General features: G+C 33.7%; 4 protein-coding genes across 4 annotated transcripts; 2 read left to right on the top strand and 2 right to left on the bottom strand.

The window, feature by feature from the left end:
* Positions 1–8,055: 8,055 nt before the first annotated feature.
* TRIADDRAFT_37084 (expressed hypothetical protein) lies at positions 8,056–9,909 on the bottom strand (the record flags this gene model as incomplete). Its single annotated transcript, XM_002108249.1, has 5 exons — positions 9,667–9,909; positions 8,998–9,078; positions 8,766–8,829; positions 8,485–8,616; positions 8,056–8,153 (listed from the first exon to the last, which is right to left on the bottom strand). The coding sequence occupies exons 1-5, from the start codon at positions 9,670–9,672 to the stop codon at positions 8,056–8,058; spliced, it is 381 nt and encodes a 126-aa protein (XP_002108285.1). The 5' UTR covers positions 9,673–9,909.
* A 3,236-nt stretch (positions 9,910–13,145) lies between these two features.
* On the top strand, positions 13,146–15,058 carry TRIADDRAFT_37081 (expressed hypothetical protein; the record flags this gene model as incomplete). Its single annotated transcript, XM_002108980.1, has 9 exons — positions 13,146–13,234; positions 13,402–13,528; positions 13,662–13,718; positions 13,811–13,871; positions 13,999–14,051; positions 14,128–14,275; positions 14,366–14,428; positions 14,525–14,562; positions 14,643–15,058. The coding sequence occupies 9 exons, from the start codon at positions 13,146–13,148 to the stop codon at positions 14,748–14,750; spliced, it is 744 nt and encodes a 247-aa protein (XP_002109016.1). The 3' UTR covers positions 14,751–15,058.
* A 396-nt stretch (positions 15,059–15,454) lies between these two features.
* On the bottom strand, positions 15,455–19,063 carry TRIADDRAFT_52603 (uncharacterized protein; the record flags this gene model as incomplete). Its single annotated transcript, XM_002108248.1, has 8 exons — positions 15,455–15,607; positions 15,831–15,883; positions 15,953–16,014; positions 16,650–16,820; positions 16,913–17,163; positions 17,435–17,503; positions 17,690–17,767; positions 19,019–19,063. 8 exons carry the CDS (start codon positions 19,061–19,063, stop codon positions 15,455–15,457), a joined length of 882 nt encoding a protein of 293 aa, XP_002108284.1.
* A 1,678-nt stretch (positions 19,064–20,741) lies between these two features.
* Positions 20,742–21,206, top strand: TRIADDRAFT_52602 (uncharacterized protein; the record flags this gene model as incomplete). The annotated part of the gene is made up of 1 exon (XM_002108979.1): positions 20,742–21,206. One exon carries the CDS (start codon positions 20,742–20,744, stop codon positions 21,204–21,206), a length of 465 nt encoding a protein of 154 aa, XP_002109015.1.
* Between the last annotated feature and the right edge of the window lie 1,627 nt (positions 21,207–22,833).

Below are 22,833 nucleotides of genomic sequence, written 5' to 3'. Positions count from 1 at the left end.
ATACTGAGTACGAAGTAGTACAAATTATTGGTAACACTGCCTTGAGACAAGTCGGTGATAATAGTCCAGTAGCATGGCCATAAAATAGTCCAGTAAATAGGGTAGCTTCAGTACCAATGATGGAATGATTAGCAACATATATATTTCGTCCTTCCAAATAACGTTTACATAGGAAGCCGGTATATGGTTTACAGACTTGCATCTGTTGAGGAATCGTTGGTCGTCTAGAAAGCGAATGTAATACATTTGTAAATACTACTATTTTAGGGTTAAGGCTAGGATAAGAGTAAATTAGAAACGCAATAGGTGCCATCAACTGGAATTAGATAAAATTATCGTTAAAATTAGGCTATATGTAAATGCATAGCATGGTATCAAGTAAGTCAATAATTATTCTGTCTAAACTTATGCCAGCTATATCTCGTGATTAATAATTATTATCAATAATACGCATTAATTCCATGATAATTAAAATAATACGTACGCAGTTGTAAATGGTGTTTGAGTAACTCCACCTATACACAAAAATTAGCATGACATATTTAGTTCGCCAATCAACAACCTCATGAATGTCTAACAATTAACTTGACATTTTCTTAAGTATTAAACTTACTAGACCACTGGCATCGAGGTCCAGTAAACCCGGGGTTACAAGTGCAGAAAACGCCGCCATGATTATCAGATTTACATTTTCCATTGATGCAAGGATCGCTAACAGCACATGGATTTCCACAAGCACGATCTAAAATAAGCGTAAACTTTATCTGTAAGTCGTGAAAGTTCTAAAATAGTTGGCAAACATTGAATTTATAGAAGAAGTGCTCGTAATGTATAAATATCGAAACCAATAGAGATACAATTAGCTACAAAAAATCCGCTCTTATGGTTACGTATAGCTATGATCCTAAATTTTTATTATTTAGTCTTATATTGAACAATATTTACCTCGGTAACAGGAAGGATCGTTGTCATATTTGCTACAGTTGCAAATGTATGAAAGTTTTAAGCCAATACGTACATTAATACAACGACCAACCCGGCAAGGTCGTTTATCGCAAGGATAAGAAGCACCATTTAAAGCTGATACACATTAAAAAGATGGCTCCTTAGCAAAGTCTATCTTTAATAATTTATAGTCCCTTCATATTATAACTATACGGTAGAAGCTAGTCCTTTATAAAAATTTTCTAACGCTAGCATTGCTGTATCTGCTATACTTAGTCTTGCATAATGAAAGTAATAAAATAAAATTCGATTTTTTGCTGGATGAGAAAAGTAATTGTTTTATGAACTATTGTCTATTTGTTTGCTTAATAAATTTTACTTAGCGTAGGATATTGCTTATAAATTTAGAAAGTATTTGAAAAAAACTGTAGCCGCCTTACCGTTATTGCAAGTAGCTCCAGTATATCCTTGGAAACAGATGCATTGATAAGAATATCCATTATTTGTATCTACACATCGACCTTGGTAGCATGGATTATGATTGGCACAATACGAGTACTTAAAGACTGAAATGAAATTTTATTATCAATAAATGTTTGATGTAAATTGCCCCAAATTCTAAATTTTAAGCATTTGCACAAAGTTATTTAGCCAAAATTAAGTTTACCTGTATCACAACGATCTCCTGTGTATCCACTTTGACATGAACATTTGTAGTAGGATTGGTTACCGAAAGTCCAATGGTAACAACGACCATTAACACAAGGCATTGACATGCAAGCATTAGGAGCTACGAAGGATAATTAGCAATTACAATTAATTGATTCCGTATCTGAAACAATTCATTTATATTGATTCTATCGCACGTCCATATTATGTAAAGAATCCCATAAATAATTTATGCATTTCCTTTCGCTTTAACCAAATATTTCTTTACCTGTAGCATTTGTAGGACGTATGTTACCAGTAACATTTGTAGAATGGGATTGTGTACCTAGCATATTATCGATAACAGAAAGGATCAGTATTGTTAGCTAAAAGCTCGATTGATATTTCTTGTTCGCATCGATGATTTATAAATGCGCCCAATAGACTTATTGTCAGACTCATTCTTAGATAAATATGGACTCCAGACAAGTTCTGCTTTATTATTTGTCTACTACAGCAAATAACAGCTAGGAATTATGAAGCTATCATTAAAGTTATAACTTATTATTTGCTTTATGTAGTATAAAAATAGCGATTATTCTGCACTTTCTAATAAGATCTCTATATAGCATTTGGTCCTTTGTTTAGCAAGGAAAAGAATCCAATCTAAGATTTAATTAAACGCTTACCTTGTGTCGAAACTGGTTTACTGACGGTCACATTTTGACTGTGGCTCACCTATAGTTAAGTTACAATTAGAATTAGAATTGAAATGTATCTACCGGAGATAAAATACGAAATACGATTTAGATAGCAATACTTAATAACTATAAAATACTATTCTCTACATGAATTAATCCAGCATTGCTCCATAGCTATCCGAAAATTTAAAACAAAGCATATTACTCTATAACAGTGTAGTGATGCACCCATATTTGATTATAAGAATAGCTATATTTGATTATGCAAACGGCTATATGATATAGTTAGGTTACTTTGAATAGATAATATTGCGAAGCTTCTATTAAATAATTGTTAACTACTATATTAGAAATTGTTGATGACTAATATTAGCCAGTTGACTAATTATGATACAAGACTTATGAGGCTAGAAACACTGTGGCTTATTAAGGTGCCTGTGATAAAGTGATCTTCAAAACAATAAATCAAGAACTACAGTTTCTTGCAAATTTCACTTTATTACAGAAGTTAGGTTCGTCTAACTACCAAGGACTATCTGACTATCTGACAATCTACTTCTTACAGCAAAATTCACGATTTATATACGATTAGTTACAAAATGCTTTTACTGTAACAAATCTTGTCTTGCCCATTAAGTCGCAATACTCCGAAAGGAGCTAGACGTTAATATAAGAGTAGTAACATCTTAAGAAGAATGATTTAGATTGTAGAAGGTAATGTGCTATTTGAGAAAATATTTTGCTTGATGACTCATGTCTGATTGAAGATTAAATGGATTTAACGAAATGTATATAAGAACTGTAGAGATGAGCTTTTAGGGAAAGAGACTTCACTTTGCTTTGAGCTCGGAACACTTTAGATTTTAGACTAGATTCTTGTAGTAATTAATTATTGCTCTACTATTCCTGAAACCTTGTAATAAAAGCCTTTTAGAAAATACCATTTGACTAAGATAGTTATTGTGAGACACCTTTTATGACAAACACGATCATGTTTCATTGGATAACTTGGATAAGTGATGCATAGTATCGCTAAAATGTTTGGATAGTTGAAGTATCAAGGGCTCATTTGTACGACAAAGACATGAAAAAAGTCTTCGATCATAGCGGTATTAATGTATCATTCTCTTCACTTTATTTAATGATATTACAATATAGTTATTACTTGATACCGTAACTTCTCATTGATGGTTACCGTACGAAACAAGTAAAGCCATTGACAATTCAATAGGTTTCGAAACACAGGCAAATATCTCAATTAAAAATTTAAGGATATAGTTGAAAGAAAATTTTATTTTACGCTCTATTTCCCGTGATTTGTTAAAGCTTCGAAACCCCCAACTATAATATAGATAATATAATGAGACTTAGCAAGACTGTTCTGAAGTATTGTCTGACGATACAAAGTGCCTCAAGCGACATACTATTTTTAAGACTGTCATAATTGATATTGCTATTTTACAGGGACACACGTATATACTCTTCTTATTGAAATTGAGTACCGTCCTCATGTTACTTAATTCAATCTAAAATGCCTATTACTAGTGATGGATAAATAGACACAAACTAACGACTGATTCAATTTTAAAGAGTTTAACTTTATACACTTTCAACTTTCACAGCACATAACAGTAAACTATAACTAATAAAGAATAAAACCTGTAATTTACAATTTATTATCGATCATAATTTATTTTCTATAACAAAAATGAAAAAATAATTGAAACTAAAGTGAAACGTAATAATTGATTTTAAAGTTCACTAATTAATGTGGCGAATAGTCAGTTAGTTAGACTATACGGATACAAATTAATAAATATTCTTCGTTTCTACTATAATCTCGAAATTTTTTATATCAATATTTTACATTTAAACAGAATACCAATATGGTAGGTATCTAGAATAATGTGCCGTTCGGTTATAAAACTACATACACTGCGTCATGATATCTTGCTCTTTGGCTTCAATATTCATTTAAATTCGGTTACTTAAATAGGAAAACGTACTACTGACTGGTATGAAAAAATTGATGAGCAAATTGATCAACTGATCAGTTTGCTCATCAATTTTTTCAATCAAGTTGTAGACAAGGTGACATCATAAATTAACGTCGTTGAATTGTTAGCGTTAAAAGCGAATTTATCTATTGACGTCCTACTTTTAGGAGCGATAGCTAAATTCAGTACCAAACCTGGTATGAAAAAGTTTCTTATATTTTATGCTCATAACTATACCCATTCGTTTGATGAAGATCAAGTTAAGAAATGAAATATTTAACATTTGATGATCTTAGTAAAGTACTGTCTTTGTAAAATAAATTGAGTACGAATACGATATATCTTTACATTACGTTTATATTCAGGGTACAAAATGTGAAGTAAACCAATGTAAAATATTACCTTGGGGCAGTTTGTAACGAGTACTTTCAAATGCGATTGTAATGAATCAGCTTTAAATTTATTGCAAGTGTAAAGTTACTACTAGGAATTCTGATATAATAGATTATTATGTAGAACAATGATATAGAATATCAGCCGCTGAAAAATAGGAAATTAAGCTTCAAACTATAATTACTTCATGTAAGTCGTTGAGATCAACTTTGGAAAATGATATTATGAAATGCGTTTCTATTTGTCTATTAAGAGTGCTTATATTGCTTGAACAAGACTATCATTATGATCCACAGCTATACTGTTACAAAGATATTATTTATGAAGAACAGATAGACAGTCCCTTTATGTCTTTAATGGCTTTATGTTAATCATTTAGGCAAGTGTGGAAATGACACGATGAAAAAGGTTTTCCTTCTTATGATATAATACCGCCCATAACATATCGAATATGAAATAGTAGGACAGGTTTACTATTTGCAAGATTCGGGAGAAAAATTTCAAGTAATCAATTTTGGTTATAATTTTATCACCTCTGTAAACCAAAAATAGCTTGTTAGGAAGTCGTACGCGGAAATAGTAGTTAAAATTACAATAATATCAATAGGAAAAATATTGTTCAGTCATTTTTGATTAATGACACTTAGATAAAACTTTTTTATAAAAATTTTTCAATATAAACAGAAACGAAGGCTGGCTAATTGAGCTTGAAATCGAGAAGTCACACAAGTAAAATAAATTTTGTTTTATACATTGGATTAAACGGACACTAAATTCTTATTAAAATAGTAATAAAGATTTACTTGCAAGCTCAAATGAAATGACCTATGGATTTATATGATGATGCTATATAAAATTCTGTGAAGTAGTTATACGCAGAAAGCAAAATTGAATTAATGCCATACTCAAATTTATTAAAATTAAATTGTACCTATTGCATGATATATTAGTGTTAGTTTTGATATAGAACGTAAAATAGCATTGGCAATATTTGCCCAATGGAAGGTAAAAATTAACTATGAATTTCATACCTGGATGGTTAGAGCCAGTAAAAGGATAAAAATGAACTTCATTTCAGCCATGATTGAAGTTCCAGCTTAATTACCGTGTATATTCCAACTGAATTTAATATTAGAATTGCTATCGATTTACATCCAATAAAAGAAGTATATTATAATACTTTACATATTGTTCTCCAATGCTGCATAAACACGATATGTTATTATGAAGTACAGTCGATGTAGATCCAACTGTTGACGAGAAAGAATTGTAGTCAACAAGCTGTCCATAATACAAGTTCGGGCGTTAACGTCATTGTTCCCAGAGTTGTTATGGATACATTTATGACGATATTTCCTTCATTGTCACTTCGGATAAAAACCTCACAGATCAGCTCATTTAAATACATCTTCGTACTGAAATATGATATTACCACTATTGATTGATTTAACTATAGAAGATTGTTATTAATACTTTTAGCAAAATCGAATAAAATTAAAAATAAATATCGTAATATTTTTCTCTACGGTTAGGCAAGATAATAAGGCAATGCAAAGGTACGGTACTATGCAAAAGATGATGGAGGTTATTATTACCATAGTATTAGTATTAAAGCCTGTAACAACCTCAACATCTCTGACATCATAGTTCTAGAATACATTATAGAGCGCGGCTGCTTTATCCTTTACTTTATAACTGTCATATTCAGTATAGTGCAAGCTTCACAGTAATGCATATGCAAATATTACAGGTCATATTGTCCAAAACAGTGGTATCTATTCAATGGTATGGTCTGATTATTATCAGACTATATTTGATTGTAGAAATTTGCATATAAAGTAATTTATACGTTCACTTATGACGTACGATTGGTCATATTTAACATTTCGATACATATATTTTTTTAATATTTTTTTCTATTTAAAATTAAATACGGTTATATCTGACAAGATTTGGCTAGAAAACCCTTATATTATATATAAGGTTTATTGTAGCGGCATTGACATTATTTTGGGAGTATATATGACAACGTTCGTGAATTGATTATATCATTTTTAAATGGTAATCAGTGCGATCATAAACACTTTGGAAATACACACATTTGCCTCGTTCTACATCCTTGGAATTAACAATAGATCCGATTAAGGGTTATGTGTATAAATACAAGTTGCTCTATTTATTCTGATAGCAGGTCTTACAAGTAGGTGATCAATATTTAAAAAATAAATAAAGCAGTTGATACTACATTTGATGGCATAAATTATAACCGGATACATTTATAAGTAGTGTGCCATTTCGATGCAATATTACATTTATAGCCCTTCTATTCGTATGAATGCTTATTCTACTAATTCGCTATAGTAGTATTACATGTTGTTTTAGCCTATTTACTGTGGAACTAAGGATCACCTACGCCGTCCATCAACAACATCTATTTTGCTAATAAATTGATCATCAATGTGACAGCAGCCCATTCATTGCACTATATTGTTTGAATGAAATAGCAATGATAGCCGTTGAGAAGGGATCGTACAATTTTCCAAATCAATATGTCCTACAACGTTTTAAACAAAATATCTTTGATTGATTACCTTCAAGTATCAAAGCAATAAGCATTTTCAGCGTTTGTTAATTGATAATACATCACACATTAGTAATTCTTGTTTTAATCAACTTTGTATTAACTGGAAGAGTAAACCGCTACAGTTAATCAAATGTGACGTATTTATGGAGGTCTACGACTATATATAATTCAGCATTCACTAACAATTGCATTGAACTCCTTAATGACATCAATAATCTGTAATATAGTGCAAGGTGTTGTCGATTAGCTGCTATCGATAGCCTCATTAAAACATACAGTACTGGTATCTTATCGCTGTCAGTGTATTTATATATGGTATACATTATTTGAGAAACTGTAGCTTCATGATAATGAAACGCAGCCATGACAATTTGCTACGTTCACGGAATTTATGAGTATGACCACAATAGATTCCACGCATCTTTTGGTACAACCTATTATATTTTATCGCAATAAAGTCCTAGAGAATGACAACCTTGACATTTTGTAATCAAGTAAATTTCTCTCTTGAAATTCACAACCTGTAATGCCTCAGCGCGAAACAATATCAGAGTACAGTACTAGATTATTCGAACAATCGTACAAAGCTGATTCGTAATAAGACAAATTTAATTAATGATATAACGCCACCAATTCCACTGCAATGTTGTAGGAAAATCTATTGATTATCGCATACTTATTAGAAGACAGAGACTGTTGACAGGTTCAGTATTGATAATTATCAAATTTTAAGTACAACCAAAACCACATATAACTGCATGATGTAATTCTATAATCATCAAGAAGTTTATTGATTTAAGCCTCCTGTAAAATCTTCATATTCACTTTCGCTCATTAAATTATTCAACTCTTTCTTGTTACTGAGACGTACTTTAATCAACCAACCTATTGATAACCAAATACGTTCAATGTTACTCTAAGAATTATGAATTAGTTAAAATCCACTTACAATTTAATTACTTATTTCAGAGCTCAAGATACAGTATATATCAAGTAATTAAAAACAGTGACCCAAGATAGAGCAAAAAGATACAACCAAACATGGACTACTCAAGAAATATTCTTGAATAGTCCATGAACGAAGTCATCATCTATTCACACATGTACCAAAATTGATTGCAGTTTTTGGTATTGTTAATTACAATGCTTCGAAATAGTAGGATAAATTAATGCAAGATAGAATAAAGGACTGTATAAATGGCTAAATATACCATACCTTCTTCAAAGGGTGAAGAATTGACTAATGAAGGTCTATCCAAGACATCATCATTAATTTCGATAACCTCACCGCTAACGGGCGCAAATAAATCATTGGCAGCTTTAACACTTTCCAAAATACCAAATTCCTCTATAGTATAAGAAGAAATCTTTTGGTATGAGGTAAATTATTTTGGAAAAAGGACAGTATTAATTATCTACTTGATGATGTGAGTAAATAGCTGATAATGTAGTATGTGCTATCATGCTATTAACAGCTGTGTGACATTGCATACTTACCATCCGTAATAATAGTTTCGCTCACATCTGGCAAGGAAACATATACAACATCTCCTAGCTTTTCCTGAAGATCGAATGAGTGTTACGTTAGCGTATGACATCACGATAAGCAAAGCATACGTGTTATTATAGTATGAATTTCGTTTTACGACGTGGTTGGATAGCATGTAAGGTGCTTACTAATGACTAGTATTGGATGGCTTGATCATCTGTCATTGATGTCTCTTCTTACCTGAGCGTACTTGGAAATGCCGATAGTCCCAACGCCATTTTCCATGGAAACCCATTCATGTTCTTTACTATATTTCCTTTCTATGAATATTCAAAATAGCAAATGCAAATTGCTGTCAGGTTATTGGACCACAAAAAGGTTGTCTGATCTTGCAAAGCATTACAGTAATATGCCTATACTAATGGAATGGTATTATTATCCATTGTAGTCGAATCAACTAGTGGAAAAATTGGGGTATCATGTAGTAGGTGAAAGCAAGGATAACTGGAAAACAACATTCACACACTCTATAGAGCAACTGTTTGACCGAGACAAAATCATGTTGATTTAACAAGGCACCATCACTTGCAAAATAAATTAACTCCAAATTTGTCATTGGAAAATGCTGCTAACTCATGAATCATGATTGATTGATTGGTTTTTTTTGGTGGAAAAGCTAGCATGCATTTTATTGTAATGATCGATCATCTCGTTTATTTTCTATTTTTCAATACACTAATGGAATCAAAATTTATTTTACTGAAGTTGAGATAAAACAATCAAAGATTGAAGTGCAGCAACTAGAATGATTATTGCATCCTATGCAGCAATACACGTCCAAAACGTTACATTATCTTGATCTGATAGCAAGTACTGTCATGAGCAAAATTGACGATATCAATCACAAACCCGCATTTAAGATAGTACTTTGATGAATCCAACGACTATGAGCATTCTTTGAAGCATTAAAAATAGGCAAATTGATCGCTTTAGCGCTGTTAAAGCGAGAAGCAGTCACAATTCGTGATAAATTTCTTAAGCAGGTAAGAGCAGCCATCCTCCTTTGTTTATCTCTTTGAGTTGCAAATGACTTCAATCTTGGCAAGCTGTATAACGCGATTGCCTGTTGGGTACAGCGCTATCCTGTCTTTGATAATGACGTGAAGGCTTTTTTTCAAAAAGCAGAAGTGCACTATCGTTAGTTGATAGGCAAGTATTAACAACTGCAATGAGTGCTAATGAATTGAGGAAATAATCGCTTACCTGATTGCAGACTGACGTCAATATGGCGTACTATAAGAGTAAAGCAAAGCGCTCGCCTTGAGGCAAAGAGTACAATGCAATGGCTGCACTGCACATTGTACATTGTTTCCTACTGTCCAGTACAAAAGGGGGACATGTTTCAGTAACGATGGTAAAATATGGACAGTGGAAATGGTTTCATTTCGTGCTAATCACGATGGACTACAGTGTACAGTACAGTACTGAATGGTCCCTTTTGGCGTACAGTACTGTACAGTACTGTATGGTACAGTACAGTACAGTACAGTACAGTAAACTGTCAGCTCACAGAGTGCTTTGTACTGTAGTTGACCAACGCCTCAATGTGGGTGTGTTAACGCTTATGAAGTCAAGAATGATTGGAGCTAACTAACTCTACTCATACTCATCACTGTACTGTACAGTACCTGTAGTCCTGTGCAATGTTACAGTACCGTACAGTACTGTACTGTACTGTACTGTATGTGCTGTTATCAGAAATCCAAGTACTGTACACTGTACACTGTACAGTATATTTGACGATGGACGCTAAAATACTGTACTGTATAATCGTGTGTGAAAGTATCGATTACAGCTTCTCTAGTACAGTACACAATACTCTGGAGAAGAGAGAGAGAAGTACTGTACTATACTACGGTGGCTCACAATTGTGAGACACCGCACTATACAGTACTGTGCTGTACAGTAAAGTAGAAAGCTTTTTTCCAAATACAGTCTTCTGTGTCCTGGGAATGAGTTGTCATTCTCAACTCCGGCTGCTGACATTGTACAGTGTACAGTACAAAGCTTTTTCAAAATACTGTACACTGTACAGTAGTCTTCTGCGTCCTGGGAATGAAATATTTCTTTTTTCGAAATACTGTACTGTACACTGTACTGTACAGTACAGTACCGTACTGTACAGTATGTACAGTACTGTACTTCTGCGTCCTGGGAATGAGCTGTCATTGTACTGTACAGTACAGTGTACAGTACAGTATAGTACAGTAAAGTACTGTACAGTACAGTAGAAAGCTTTTTCAAAATACAGTACAGTACAGTACAGTACTGTACTGTACTTTACAGTATTTCTTTTTTCGAAATACTGTACACTGTAGTCTTCTGCGTCCTCGCAATGAGTCGTCATTCCCAACTCCGACTGCTGACACTATACAGTGTACAGTACTGTCCAATCATTCAACCACTCGGCGTACTGAAATCTTACCTGATGAGTTGTACTGTACTGTACAGTGTACAGTCGTAATAATCCATGATCGTACAGTACAGTACAGTACTTTGCACATGCACGTTTTAGTCGCCGTTTAGTACTGTACACTGTACAGTACTGTACTGTACTCTACAATACAATATTCGCGCAACACTGGTCTGAAACCCCTAAAATCTGGCGCCCAGACAGAACTGAGTGTACAGTACAGTGTACACTATGCTTAGTCGTTGGCACAGTCCAAGCATGCTACGTTTTTACGGTATAGTAGGCAATGCTACAGTATATCGATGATAGGGCCCAAAGTACTTTTTTCCATGAGTAGATGGTGGTGCAGTACTCTCTAACTGCAAACTAACAGCTACATTGAATAAAATTTCATTTTGATCATTTTGAAAGTAGCCTAAGTGAAAGTCGGCAAAATGATCGGGTCATTTCTAACACAACCGTAGTAGTTTTATCGCTAGTTTGGATAGTTTCGAGAAGCAATATTGGCCAACTATGCAATATTGCGCTATACTGTACCGTATAAAGTGAAAGTTTTGTAAAGCAAGATACTGGACAGTACTGTATCCATAGAGATTTATGTACTGTAGTACTGTACTCTACAGTACTGTATGTACTGTACAGTACAGTACTGCACAGTAAATGCACTCTACGGTACAGTACATTGTACAGTACAATGGACTGTGACCGCAAGCATACAGCATGTGGACGTGATGGTAGACCTTCAACCGAGGAAATCCATAGTAAAACTACCATAGGGCGATCGACTACGCGTTACTACCGGACGTTTGAAGATCCATTTGACGGTGCTGTACTTTGACAGTAACGCTTGCGTATTAGGTCAACACTACTGGACTCGGGTAGCGGCCATGTTTCCTGCCAAGATGTTCTCTCGGTTCAATCCTTCTACAATTTCAGCGCCTTTCAGAAGGGTAATTTGTCATATAGGATAACAACCAATATTAAAGTTATCAACATAATGCATAACACGATGAATAGATACACCATCATCAGCTTACATGCACGATTTAGCCCACTTTTATTCTGGCATCTGGTGACTGACGGGTAGAGGCGACAGTTTCGAACGCAACCGGCAACCTTTAGTGAAATAGTAGTCAAAAATAGTAATGATTTTAAGAATGCCATCACTGTGTCGCCTAACTGTAATATTTTCCTATATTATGCCTTTTCGACTAGTGCATGATTTTGATAGTTCATTGTAAGATTGCTGTTCTATTCAACTTAAGACGTTTTTTGATAGTCTTAGATGTCATCAAGTACTGTCGTGAAGACAACTACTATTATGACTGTAGCTGCTAGTCTAGCTATCAGCCAAGCGTTCCCTTGAGCTGCTATATCGTAGTTGAGCTCACTTGGAATCAAGTGTACCATTTTTTTAACTACAGTATCTATTAATCATGTCAATTAAAAAAAATTAAATTCACTTGTTTATATCATTTTGATAAATTTGTTCTCTTCGCCATAATCAGACGCTCTCGGCATCTGCAACCGCCGATGGTAGACAGAAGGGACGTAAATTGGTAAGTTTATTTAAATGTTCAATGCTTAGGAATACACGCACTGTACGGTATAACTATGATAAAATGATGATACTGTAATGCCTAGCTCTCTAAATAGCCCTAAAACTGAAAACTGTTTAGTGTACACAATTTAGTTTTAAGATCGTTACTTCAACGGCTAGTAGTTTAAGGAGCGGAGACTCCAAATAGAGAGAGACACTACTGTACCGTAAAGTGAATTAATCCATCCAGTTATTCCCGTCAATTTTATCGCTGTACAATGTTGAATCAATCAATCAATTACTTTATATATTTTTTAGATTTTTACTGTAATGGGTGGCGCAGCTGCTGCTTGCGGTATAGGACTTGGAATTAACATGCTTAGAGTTGAAGCCGATGACCAACTGCACCCTCCTCATTATCCTTGGTCTCATGATGGAATATTATCGTCTTTAGATCATGCAAGGTATGAATGCGTACCACTTACGAATTGATAAACAGTGGCATTCTTTATTCAATAAATGCTGAACTGAGAGTGTGTTATCCCGTTCTTTCCTATTGGAAATGCTGCTTACTTACCGTATCATATCTCTCTATTTATACTCATGAATTTTATACTGTCCAATGATACAGTATTCGTCGCGGATATCAAGTCTACAAAGAAGTATGTAGTGCTTGTCATAGTTTAGATCAAATCGCTTTTCGTAATCTTGTTGGAGTCTCACATACTGAAGAAGAAGCGAAAGCATTAGCTGAATCAGTAAGTATTACTGACGAATAAAGCTATCTTATAGTTTACTGGATTGCAGTGTACTTGATGTGCATGGAAATCTGACTTACAATAAAGCATCAGATACCTACTTGAGTACAAATTTATAACTTTAATCTTTCAGGTCAATATCGAGGATGGTCCAAATGAAGATGGTGAAATGTTTTTAAGACCGGGCAAGGTATTTTATTCTTTTGATTGACGTAACTGCTGTCAAGTTGACTACTTCTTTCCCTCAAATAATATGCTCTAAACCGCCTTATAAACCTGTAGTTATCGGATTATTTTCCTCCACCCTATAAAAATGATGAAGAAGCAAGAGCTGCCAATAACGGTAAAATTGACAACTTTACTTACTACCGTACAAGCCAATTTTTGGACGCTAATTAGAATTTGGACTCGATACTTGATTCTGTGTAATTGTTATTCTCTCTAAACTAACTTCAAATATTTATTATTAGGTGCCTTACCACCCGATTTGAGTTTAATGAACAAGGCCAGACATGGTGGAGAGGTATTAAATAGGCGCAATATCCGTATGCCATTAATTTAGCCGCGAAATTAACATTATTAATTGCCAATTATTATAGGATTACATGTTTTCACTTTTAACGGGATATTGTGATCCTCCAGCTGGAATTACTGTAAGAGAAGGTCTAAGTTATAATCCGTATTTCACTGGAGGTGCTATAGGAATGCCACAACAACTTTTTGATGACATGCTTGAATATGAAGATGGTTAGGGTCTAATTTACGATTAAAGATCATGCTTTTTGTAATATTGCTGTAGAAAGAGTTTGATTGGTAATTAATCCCTTGCCTAATTAGGTACTCCGGCTACTGTTAGTCAATTGGCGAAAGATGTATCGGTGTTCTTAAAGTGGTGTACAGGTAACACTTAAAAAAGACAAATACTATATTACGATACAAGGAATCTACTAACATTTATGGGGTTAATAATTATTTCTTTTGTTAATAATCTTATAGAGCCTTACTATGATGATAAGAAAAGAATGTTTATGAAGGTGAATTGAAAATTTTTAAATTTCGAAATTGTCCACAAGAATTTATTTTTAAATTTTTGAAATGTAACTATTTCAAATAGGCCTTTCTCATAATATCCTTTTTGACTGGTATCTCGTGGTATTATAAACGCCATAAGTGGTCAGTTTTGAAGACCAGAAAGTTGGCATACAAGCCTCCTGTAAAATAACTGAATCAAAAAAAGCTACTTCATTTATACTTTAATACATGCTATTTTAATGCATAGATTTTGAGAAGCAATAAATATTGGATGTACTCAACATTAGTTGTTTATTGAATTTCTAAAATTGCTTTGGAGTGAGATTTAGCAGGATTAGGGTATTCAGAAATCGAAAATCCCGCAGATTGCATTGACTGAAGTTTACGACGCTCTTTTAATGTTTCATTCGTGAAATCTATGTGATTTCGTAAAGTTTTAAATAGAAAGCTAAAACAGTCAATTACTAGATCAAATCTTAATAAAATCTAAAAAGTCTTATAAAAAATGGTCACATTGTTAGATTAATAATTTTATTCCAGAAGTATATTTAGTAGTGACTTCCAGCCTAAGCTGCCGGGTAAATTACAAGACATAATTCTCAGTTTGCACATTTGACAGAGTGAATTCTCAATCATAGATTAATCTGATAAACTTAATTCATATCATGTCCATTGTAAATAGTACATCCTCAAATACCCCAAACTAAATAGAAGGTGTATTATAACCGACTTAATGATGAGTACCCGTGAGTTAAATTTATTTATTACGTTAAGAATGTATCTCTGAAGAAATTTAATGACACATAATTGCATAGAATTAAATCAAATCAATTTAACCTTGGGTTATATAAAAAAGAGTTTACGATATTTAAAATTTTGTTTATAAAGGCATGGTTATGCTGCCTCCGGGTTTTGTGGAATAAGAGATGTAAAAAATGAGACGATAAAAGAGCGAGCAACAAACATGAAAGACGGAGGTGACTCCGGCTCCAATTCCTGATTTACGTTGGCATTGTTAACATCGCCACTTTCATTCTCTCTTGCGTCCTACATTTTATATTTACCAATCAAGAGTAAAACTGTTAATTTTATAAGTTTGTAGGAAGCCAAACTTTTAATGGTACAATTATTATAGTACAACAGTGGTAATGCACATAGTAAATCATGAAGAGTATAGACAGGCATGTAGGTGCGATTAGATGTTAATACTGCAGCGTATAAGTAACTGAAAATCTTAAGTTAGGCTAAATCGCATATTTACATAATTTACCGAATTATTATCAGCTAAGTTCTGTTCACCCTCATTTCTGACATTTTCAGCATCTAAAGAAATCATTAGAACTATACATTATGGCTCAATAAAAATAATTGCAGAGCACAATTTTAGCTTACTTTCATTTTGAACCGGTCTTCTTATGGGGAGTCGTTGTATTATTAGGTATCCACTTTGGTATCTGTTATGAAAAATTATGTATGTTAGTAGGTTTAACACCTTTATTGGCTACTATTAAAAGCACTTCATGACTAACAAGTATGTAATTATCACAATCGCAAGCATAATTCCAAAAAGTAAAGGAGTAGAATGGAACCATAATACTATTAAGACCAGTCCGACGCGAAAGAAGCCATAAATATATGATAACCAATCGTTAGCCATCAAATCCTGTTCTTCATCGTCGAAAACACCCGCAGCCACATTCATTGCCACGTTATCATTCGCAGCATTATTGACGTTATTGTTATTATTATTATTACCATTATTGTTGACATTACTATTATCGTTATTAGTATCATTTGTTGGAGTTGATCTCTGTCCTTCATCAGCGACATTTTCGCCTTGGCCACCAGTATTAATTCCGTTAAAGTACCCATTAGCTGATCTAATTAACCAAAATTTATTACATGTTATGATTAATACAATATAAATGCGAGCTATACTTCATGGTATAGCAGTACTCTTGTCAAGGCAACAAATGTGAGATCAGTAACGTAAGATGTTTCTTAATTTAGATTAAATATATACATTACAGAATAATATTTCATTTCGCGAATAACTTTATATTGATTAAAAATTCTTTATAGACATTACCGAACATTTGACGGTCTATTATTTCCGACGGCGTTGTAATACATATACCAATAGTAATAGGACCAATAAGCTGAGCTAGCAGCTGCCGCGGCTGCATGAGCCACCTCGGCTGGCCTTATTACAGGTTGATTATCCACTGGCGAAGGAAATTGCCAGTTTCCTAGAGTACCGCTATTTAAAAGGAGGTAAATTAAAGTTAATGATATATTTTGAGATGAAACGTAGATATTTTCCTAACTATATTATATGGTCTTTTAATTAACCTTGCGAACGGAAATTGAGGTGGGAAATTGGTTCCTGGCATTCTGTTTCTTAGCCCATCACTTGAAGTGGTCTGGCTTTCATTCGCTGTTGTTGGCAAACTAGCGTTTGAAATGGTCTGGTTTTCATTCGCTGTTGTTGGTAAACTATCATTTGAAATGGTCTGATTCTCATTCGCTGTTGTTGGTAAACTAAGTTGACTTGGAGTTTCTGTGGGCTGTTGTTCAGTGCTAGTTTCTATTTCCTTCTGATTCTAAAAGTCAATTAATCAAATATTAGGGAATCCAATTCGCTCAATGTCTGTAGATTCCTATTGAGTTACAGTTTACAGTGACGTTAGGAGTGCTATTAACCAGTACAAAACCTATATAAGTGTATTTGTAGTGTACAGATAATAAAATCGCCGTATATTTTAGCACTGAGTATTAACTGGTAAGAATATTACATTTTTATAATCAGAGTCGCATTATAGCAGTTCTAGTTATCTAAAGGAATCGCTTCAGGTAATACGCAGGTATACTTACTTTCTTCTGGTCAGTAGTTAATAGCGTACTGCAAACCATATGGATGATTGGTTTTTCTCCAACTTTGAACTAAAGACCAAATACAATATTACGAGTATTATTAATACTAGTACCTTTATCATAAGTGCATATATACCATACAGTAGTAGATAGTAATAATAGAGAGGTTAGCATTCAAATTCTTTTTTCGATTTAATTTAAGCTATCATCAGTCTACATCGGATTATTACATCGGTATGGAGAGTATGACAATACCTGTCGCAAAGCCTGGGTGAGCGTGTCACCATCTCTGAGTAGTTTACCGCCGTATATTAACTTTTGAGTATCTGGTAGCTATAAATTGAGTAAGATAACAGCAGGCATTCGTACAGTTAATAAATACCTAGTTACCCATTATCGATATGTTACAGTGAATAATCACATTTATGACCACTAGGCAAGTAAGAATGAATAAAATATTGGAGAGTAATTTCGGTATTGAATTACTGGTCATTAGATCAGTAACTGAGTGATTCTAAATTGATAGTACCAGCATAAACTTTGACATTAATAGAATAGTAATGGCGCTCGAACTTTAGATATTTATTTAATCACTTTCTTATACGCAGTGTTCCTATGCGTACGCGCATTGTACAGTATAGTAAAGTGCAGTCAGTTTCAAGACTTGAAAAGGCTTGAATTCATTTTCACAACTCAGTTACATCCGTTAGTAGTAAATAAAATTACTAAAGTAAAGACGTCAAAATTTAGTGTCAATGCTAATGTATACATTATTTTCCATCGCTGCTCCATTACACGGTATTCAGTGAGCAGTGTTCTATTTAGCATATAGGTGTTGCTGGCTATCATTCATAACGATTGTCGATTAATTAATTCTTGTCGATACTCTGTTAGCAACTCAAGTTTTGACATCGTCCATAATAAAGATAGCCTATGTATTTTCCAGTTCGACTTCGACGATTAAGAGCATCGGATATAATAATATACTTCTAAAGGACGTGATTAAAATAAATATGACGCTATATGTTGTAAGTTATGTCTCGGCATTACATCATTTCCAAGTAATAATTATTACTTGGAATGAATCGATAATAATAATATTGTTTTCAATGGCGATATTGTCAGTATTGTAGGTTGAGTCACTTTTATTACCGGTTGAGTAGGGTAAAGCGATGATAACAGCTGTTTTAATTCTTTAACCGACCATTCCAGGTAACAATCTACTACAATATCCTTAATTTTTTGATTTGGGGTTTTAATAATTAAGGTTACAGGAGTTTGGGATTGTTGTGGACTTTGTCGTTTTCCATTCCAGATGCCGCAGCCATTCTACGTTGTGCCAAGTTGTACTGGTCCACTACAATACTAGCAAGTCGTCTCTTATGACTGTAAAAACACCCGATGGTACAGTACTGTACAGTACTGTACAGTACTGTACCACCTGTATGCTGCGTACTGTACACTGTAAGGTACAGTCTTTAGTACTGTAGTCCCTCGAACTGTTTATAAACAAAATGAGTACCAGAACGATTACGTATCCCAATGATGAGGCGCATGATGTGGCGAGTCCTGATTGGGCGTCACCGCACCAATTTCTTTAGCGATACTGTAGTCAACCAGAGTCACCATACTGTACTGTATGGTGTACAGTCCCTAACAGTGAAGAGTTGACTGAGAAATCATAAACTACTCAGTCTAGTGTACACTGTAAACCTAATCCCTATACGTACTAATCCCCTTTGACTGGAACGTGGTCTTTTTTGGGCATCACAAACACAACATGAAGACAAAGTAGGCAAGGATACAAAGTCACAGGGAATGCTATGTACTGTACACTGCATCGCTTTGATTCAGATAAAAGGAATCCGACTCGCCGATGATCCCTACACCCCAACTTTAATCAAGTATATCTATATATACATACAAAAGCAGCTTTATCCAATAGGTGGCCTGGTGGCGCAACGGTAGCGCGTCTGACTCCAGATCAGAAGGCTGCGTGTTCGAATCACGTCCGGGTCAACTTTAAATTTTTATTAGCCAAGTCCTTTTTTTTAATATTATACATTTCTTCATTCAGAGAGGGATTGCTAACTACACTATATATTTATCTTCTATTTTTATTAGTAAGTGGCCCATGATATACCAATTAACCATACTACTTTTTTATTCTAGAATCTATTGTAAATCTATCAGATAAAATAGCATGTAGTACTGTATATGAACCATGATAATGTAATGTATAACGTAACCATCACACGGATATGTTTAATGATGAACGAGGAAATTATTCTTCAAGGATATTCCATTGCTATAGAAATCAGTCAATTTCCTACGACACCCTTCTGTAATTATCTGCCTATCTAACACGGTGTAATACATAAGTTCTATTGAACGTTTAATTCGCTATGATATAATCACGATACTGGAGTAAAAGACAACGTTAAACTGTCTTAATTCAGATGATGATCCTAACAAATGACATTCCCTAAAATTTGTAGGATGTACATACATATTTCAACTAGTTGTTGAATAAACTCGTATTACTGCTACCTTTATTCTCTATCGTTATTGCTCATTGAATTCTAGAGCTATCGTAGATATATAATTATACTGTACAATAGTAACAGAATTGAAGACGAGTTTAACTTTAGTCAACTTATATCGAAACAAGACAGATTGATCTTTACTGCACGGATCAACTTTTATCACACTATAAATCTAATCAAGGCATTCTCTTCACTAGAGAATGATTAACTTATAAAATTGCATTACTATCGATAATAGAAGCAGTTACAGGGGATAGACAAGATTAGCGTACCCAATCTAGTGATCATTAATGTAGGATTGATTGACGTCATAAATTTGTTAATGCATGAACATTGTTTCACTTCTATCCCGTAGAGATGTTCTTCAAATTTGATTGTCCTCTCGCAAAAGAAATTTTAACAACGCCATTATAATGTCGGTATAAGTTTGGATACTTCAGACACAACATATTAGCTGTCATACTGACACAATGCTGTGCTTTATAAGTGTTACAATGTTGTATTTGCATTTTTCCGATAATCCACTTAATCAGTCATTAAGTAAGATACCTGTGCTAACCGACGTGCTTCAGCTTAGAAAAGTCGCTAATTGGCGCTACAAATCCTTCAGTTTTATTGATTAGGATCTTTGTAAACCGGATATACGCTACTACTTTTAGTAGAAGAGCGAATTATATGAGTGGTTAAGAAAGAGTTAGAGCGAGAGTGAGTAAGAAATAATGAGGACTATCGTAATCATTCTTATCATGCTGCTAGCTATCATGGATGTCTTCGCGCAACAGAATAAAGATACAGGAGAAAATTCTCAAACGGAAAGCGAAGACGTTCAAGATTGTAACAGGCAATTATGCGCATCAAGAGTTCTTGCCTGTCAACTAATGCATTTATGCCTATTTGATCAACAAATCATCATGAATACGACTGTTATTGACACTCCTCTTCCTACTGCAGCTACAGCTGTAGGCAGTCAAAATAAAAATTTAACAGATTGTATTGATTGTTTAAATCACTTGGCTTTTCCCTGCTGTGGATGTTTAAGCATTTGTCAGTTTATTTCTCAATCCGTTGCCAACCGAAAAGAGGTTAATCATACCATAGTCTCACTCGAAAAGCCAGTTGAAGGATTATTTAACGCATTTACATCTTTAGGAAAAGGTCCTAAAGATACCACGATCTCAGTTATCAAGACATCATCCGGTAAGCATTTTGATCACGATAAAGTATAAGCGCATTGATCAAAAGTAGAAATGATACTAGTCCATTAGGGTAGCTAAAATTAACAACTCTTGATGACATTAATTCAGTCATATTTCGATATTGCTAACATTTTTATGATGTCTGCGAGGCAGATATTTCATTAGTTAATAACTTGATGGCACTCAAAATAATAAAAAAAGGCTATAAAAAATATTTTAATTTTATAATTGTAATAAATTTCTAGATCGTATTAAAACAGTAAGAAAACATTGACCTGAGATCAATTCAGACATCATCAAACATCTTCACCTCTTTTAAACAGTTTAAAAAGATGATTTCGGCTTATGTTAAATGAAATCATTAGAAATATATCTGCATTTGATGATATTAAAAGATTAATTTATCGACTTGCCCCATCGTGCAATAATATCCTTCTAAGATGATAGGCAACAATTCTACTTAGCTATTATTGAGAAATCCATCGTTTAGAATATGGAAAGATCTTTCCTTATTAATTACTATGTGTACTACACTTTGGGTAATCTAAATATGGTTTCTTTACATCTCAGCACAGAAATAAATATGTCATGCATTCGCTAAAACGTTTACTGTGGAATTGTGTATAATGATCATGTTATTAATCCAGTCTGTTCTTTTGCCGCCACTAAAGACGTATAGGATTTTGTACTTGGACGGTAACAGTACCATACATCTATATTTAACAAAATTATACGTGATTCAGTGGCTAAAATAGTACCAATATCGATAATAATGAAAATTAAGTAGTACAGTATACCCTAAACTCGTATGACTCGATCAGTAGTTAGTCGTTAAATTATTCTATGTAGTCACCAATATACTTAATAAATTTTTCCGGATTACTGCTACAGCTAAACTAAATGCCGAGAGTAATATATAATTTACGACAGTCAATCTTACATTTTCGATTCAATCAATCATTCCTGAATTGACCAAAAAAATGCTTCAAAAGTAAAAGACCAACCACCGCGTTGCGTTATTCTACCTCTATTCCCAATATTATATTATAAAGCAATGCTATATGTATGACGTTATACACAAAACGAACGATATTGAGTCCCTTGTATAGGCTAGCTGTCTAATTAGCGTTAGTATACAGTATAACATCGTGCTAATACTTCGGATTGAATCGTGCGTTATTTTACGTAGCAAATGAAATGTATATTTGCTTCATATGTTTTCTCAAGTGAATACGACTTAATTTATAAGTTTACCTACCTTCCAAGTTCAAGCTCCATGCTAAATCATCTGATAATTTACTTGTGTATAACATACGCGTATGCGTGTGCAGTAGATATACGCTAGGTTTTAATTTCACGGACATTTTAAATTTTCAAAGATCGAAATTGATGGTGTTACTTATAGGAACGGCTCCATTAATTGCTCGGTGTTTAATTAATGTCTCACAATTAAAAATCTTCTACATAAAACTACAACAAAATTTAACTCATTCTATTAACTTTAAAATGCAAGCAAAGTTTATCTTTGCCATACTTTTAAGATATAAAGCAAAAGGAGCTATGATAAAGCACAGCAATAGGTTACGTCTATAAAAATTTTCAATATTTTGCTTAATATCAGGTTATTGTACTGTATGCACTTGCCATCAAGACTTGT

This window comes from Trichoplax adhaerens, genomic scaffold, assembly GCF_000150275.1.
Source record: "Trichoplax adhaerens TRIADscaffold_1 genomic scaffold, whole genome shotgun sequence".
Lineage (NCBI taxonomy): Eukaryota > Metazoa > Placozoa > Uniplacotomia > Trichoplacea > Trichoplacidae > Trichoplax > Trichoplax adhaerens.
This window is presented reverse-complemented; position numbering and strand designations above follow the sequence as displayed.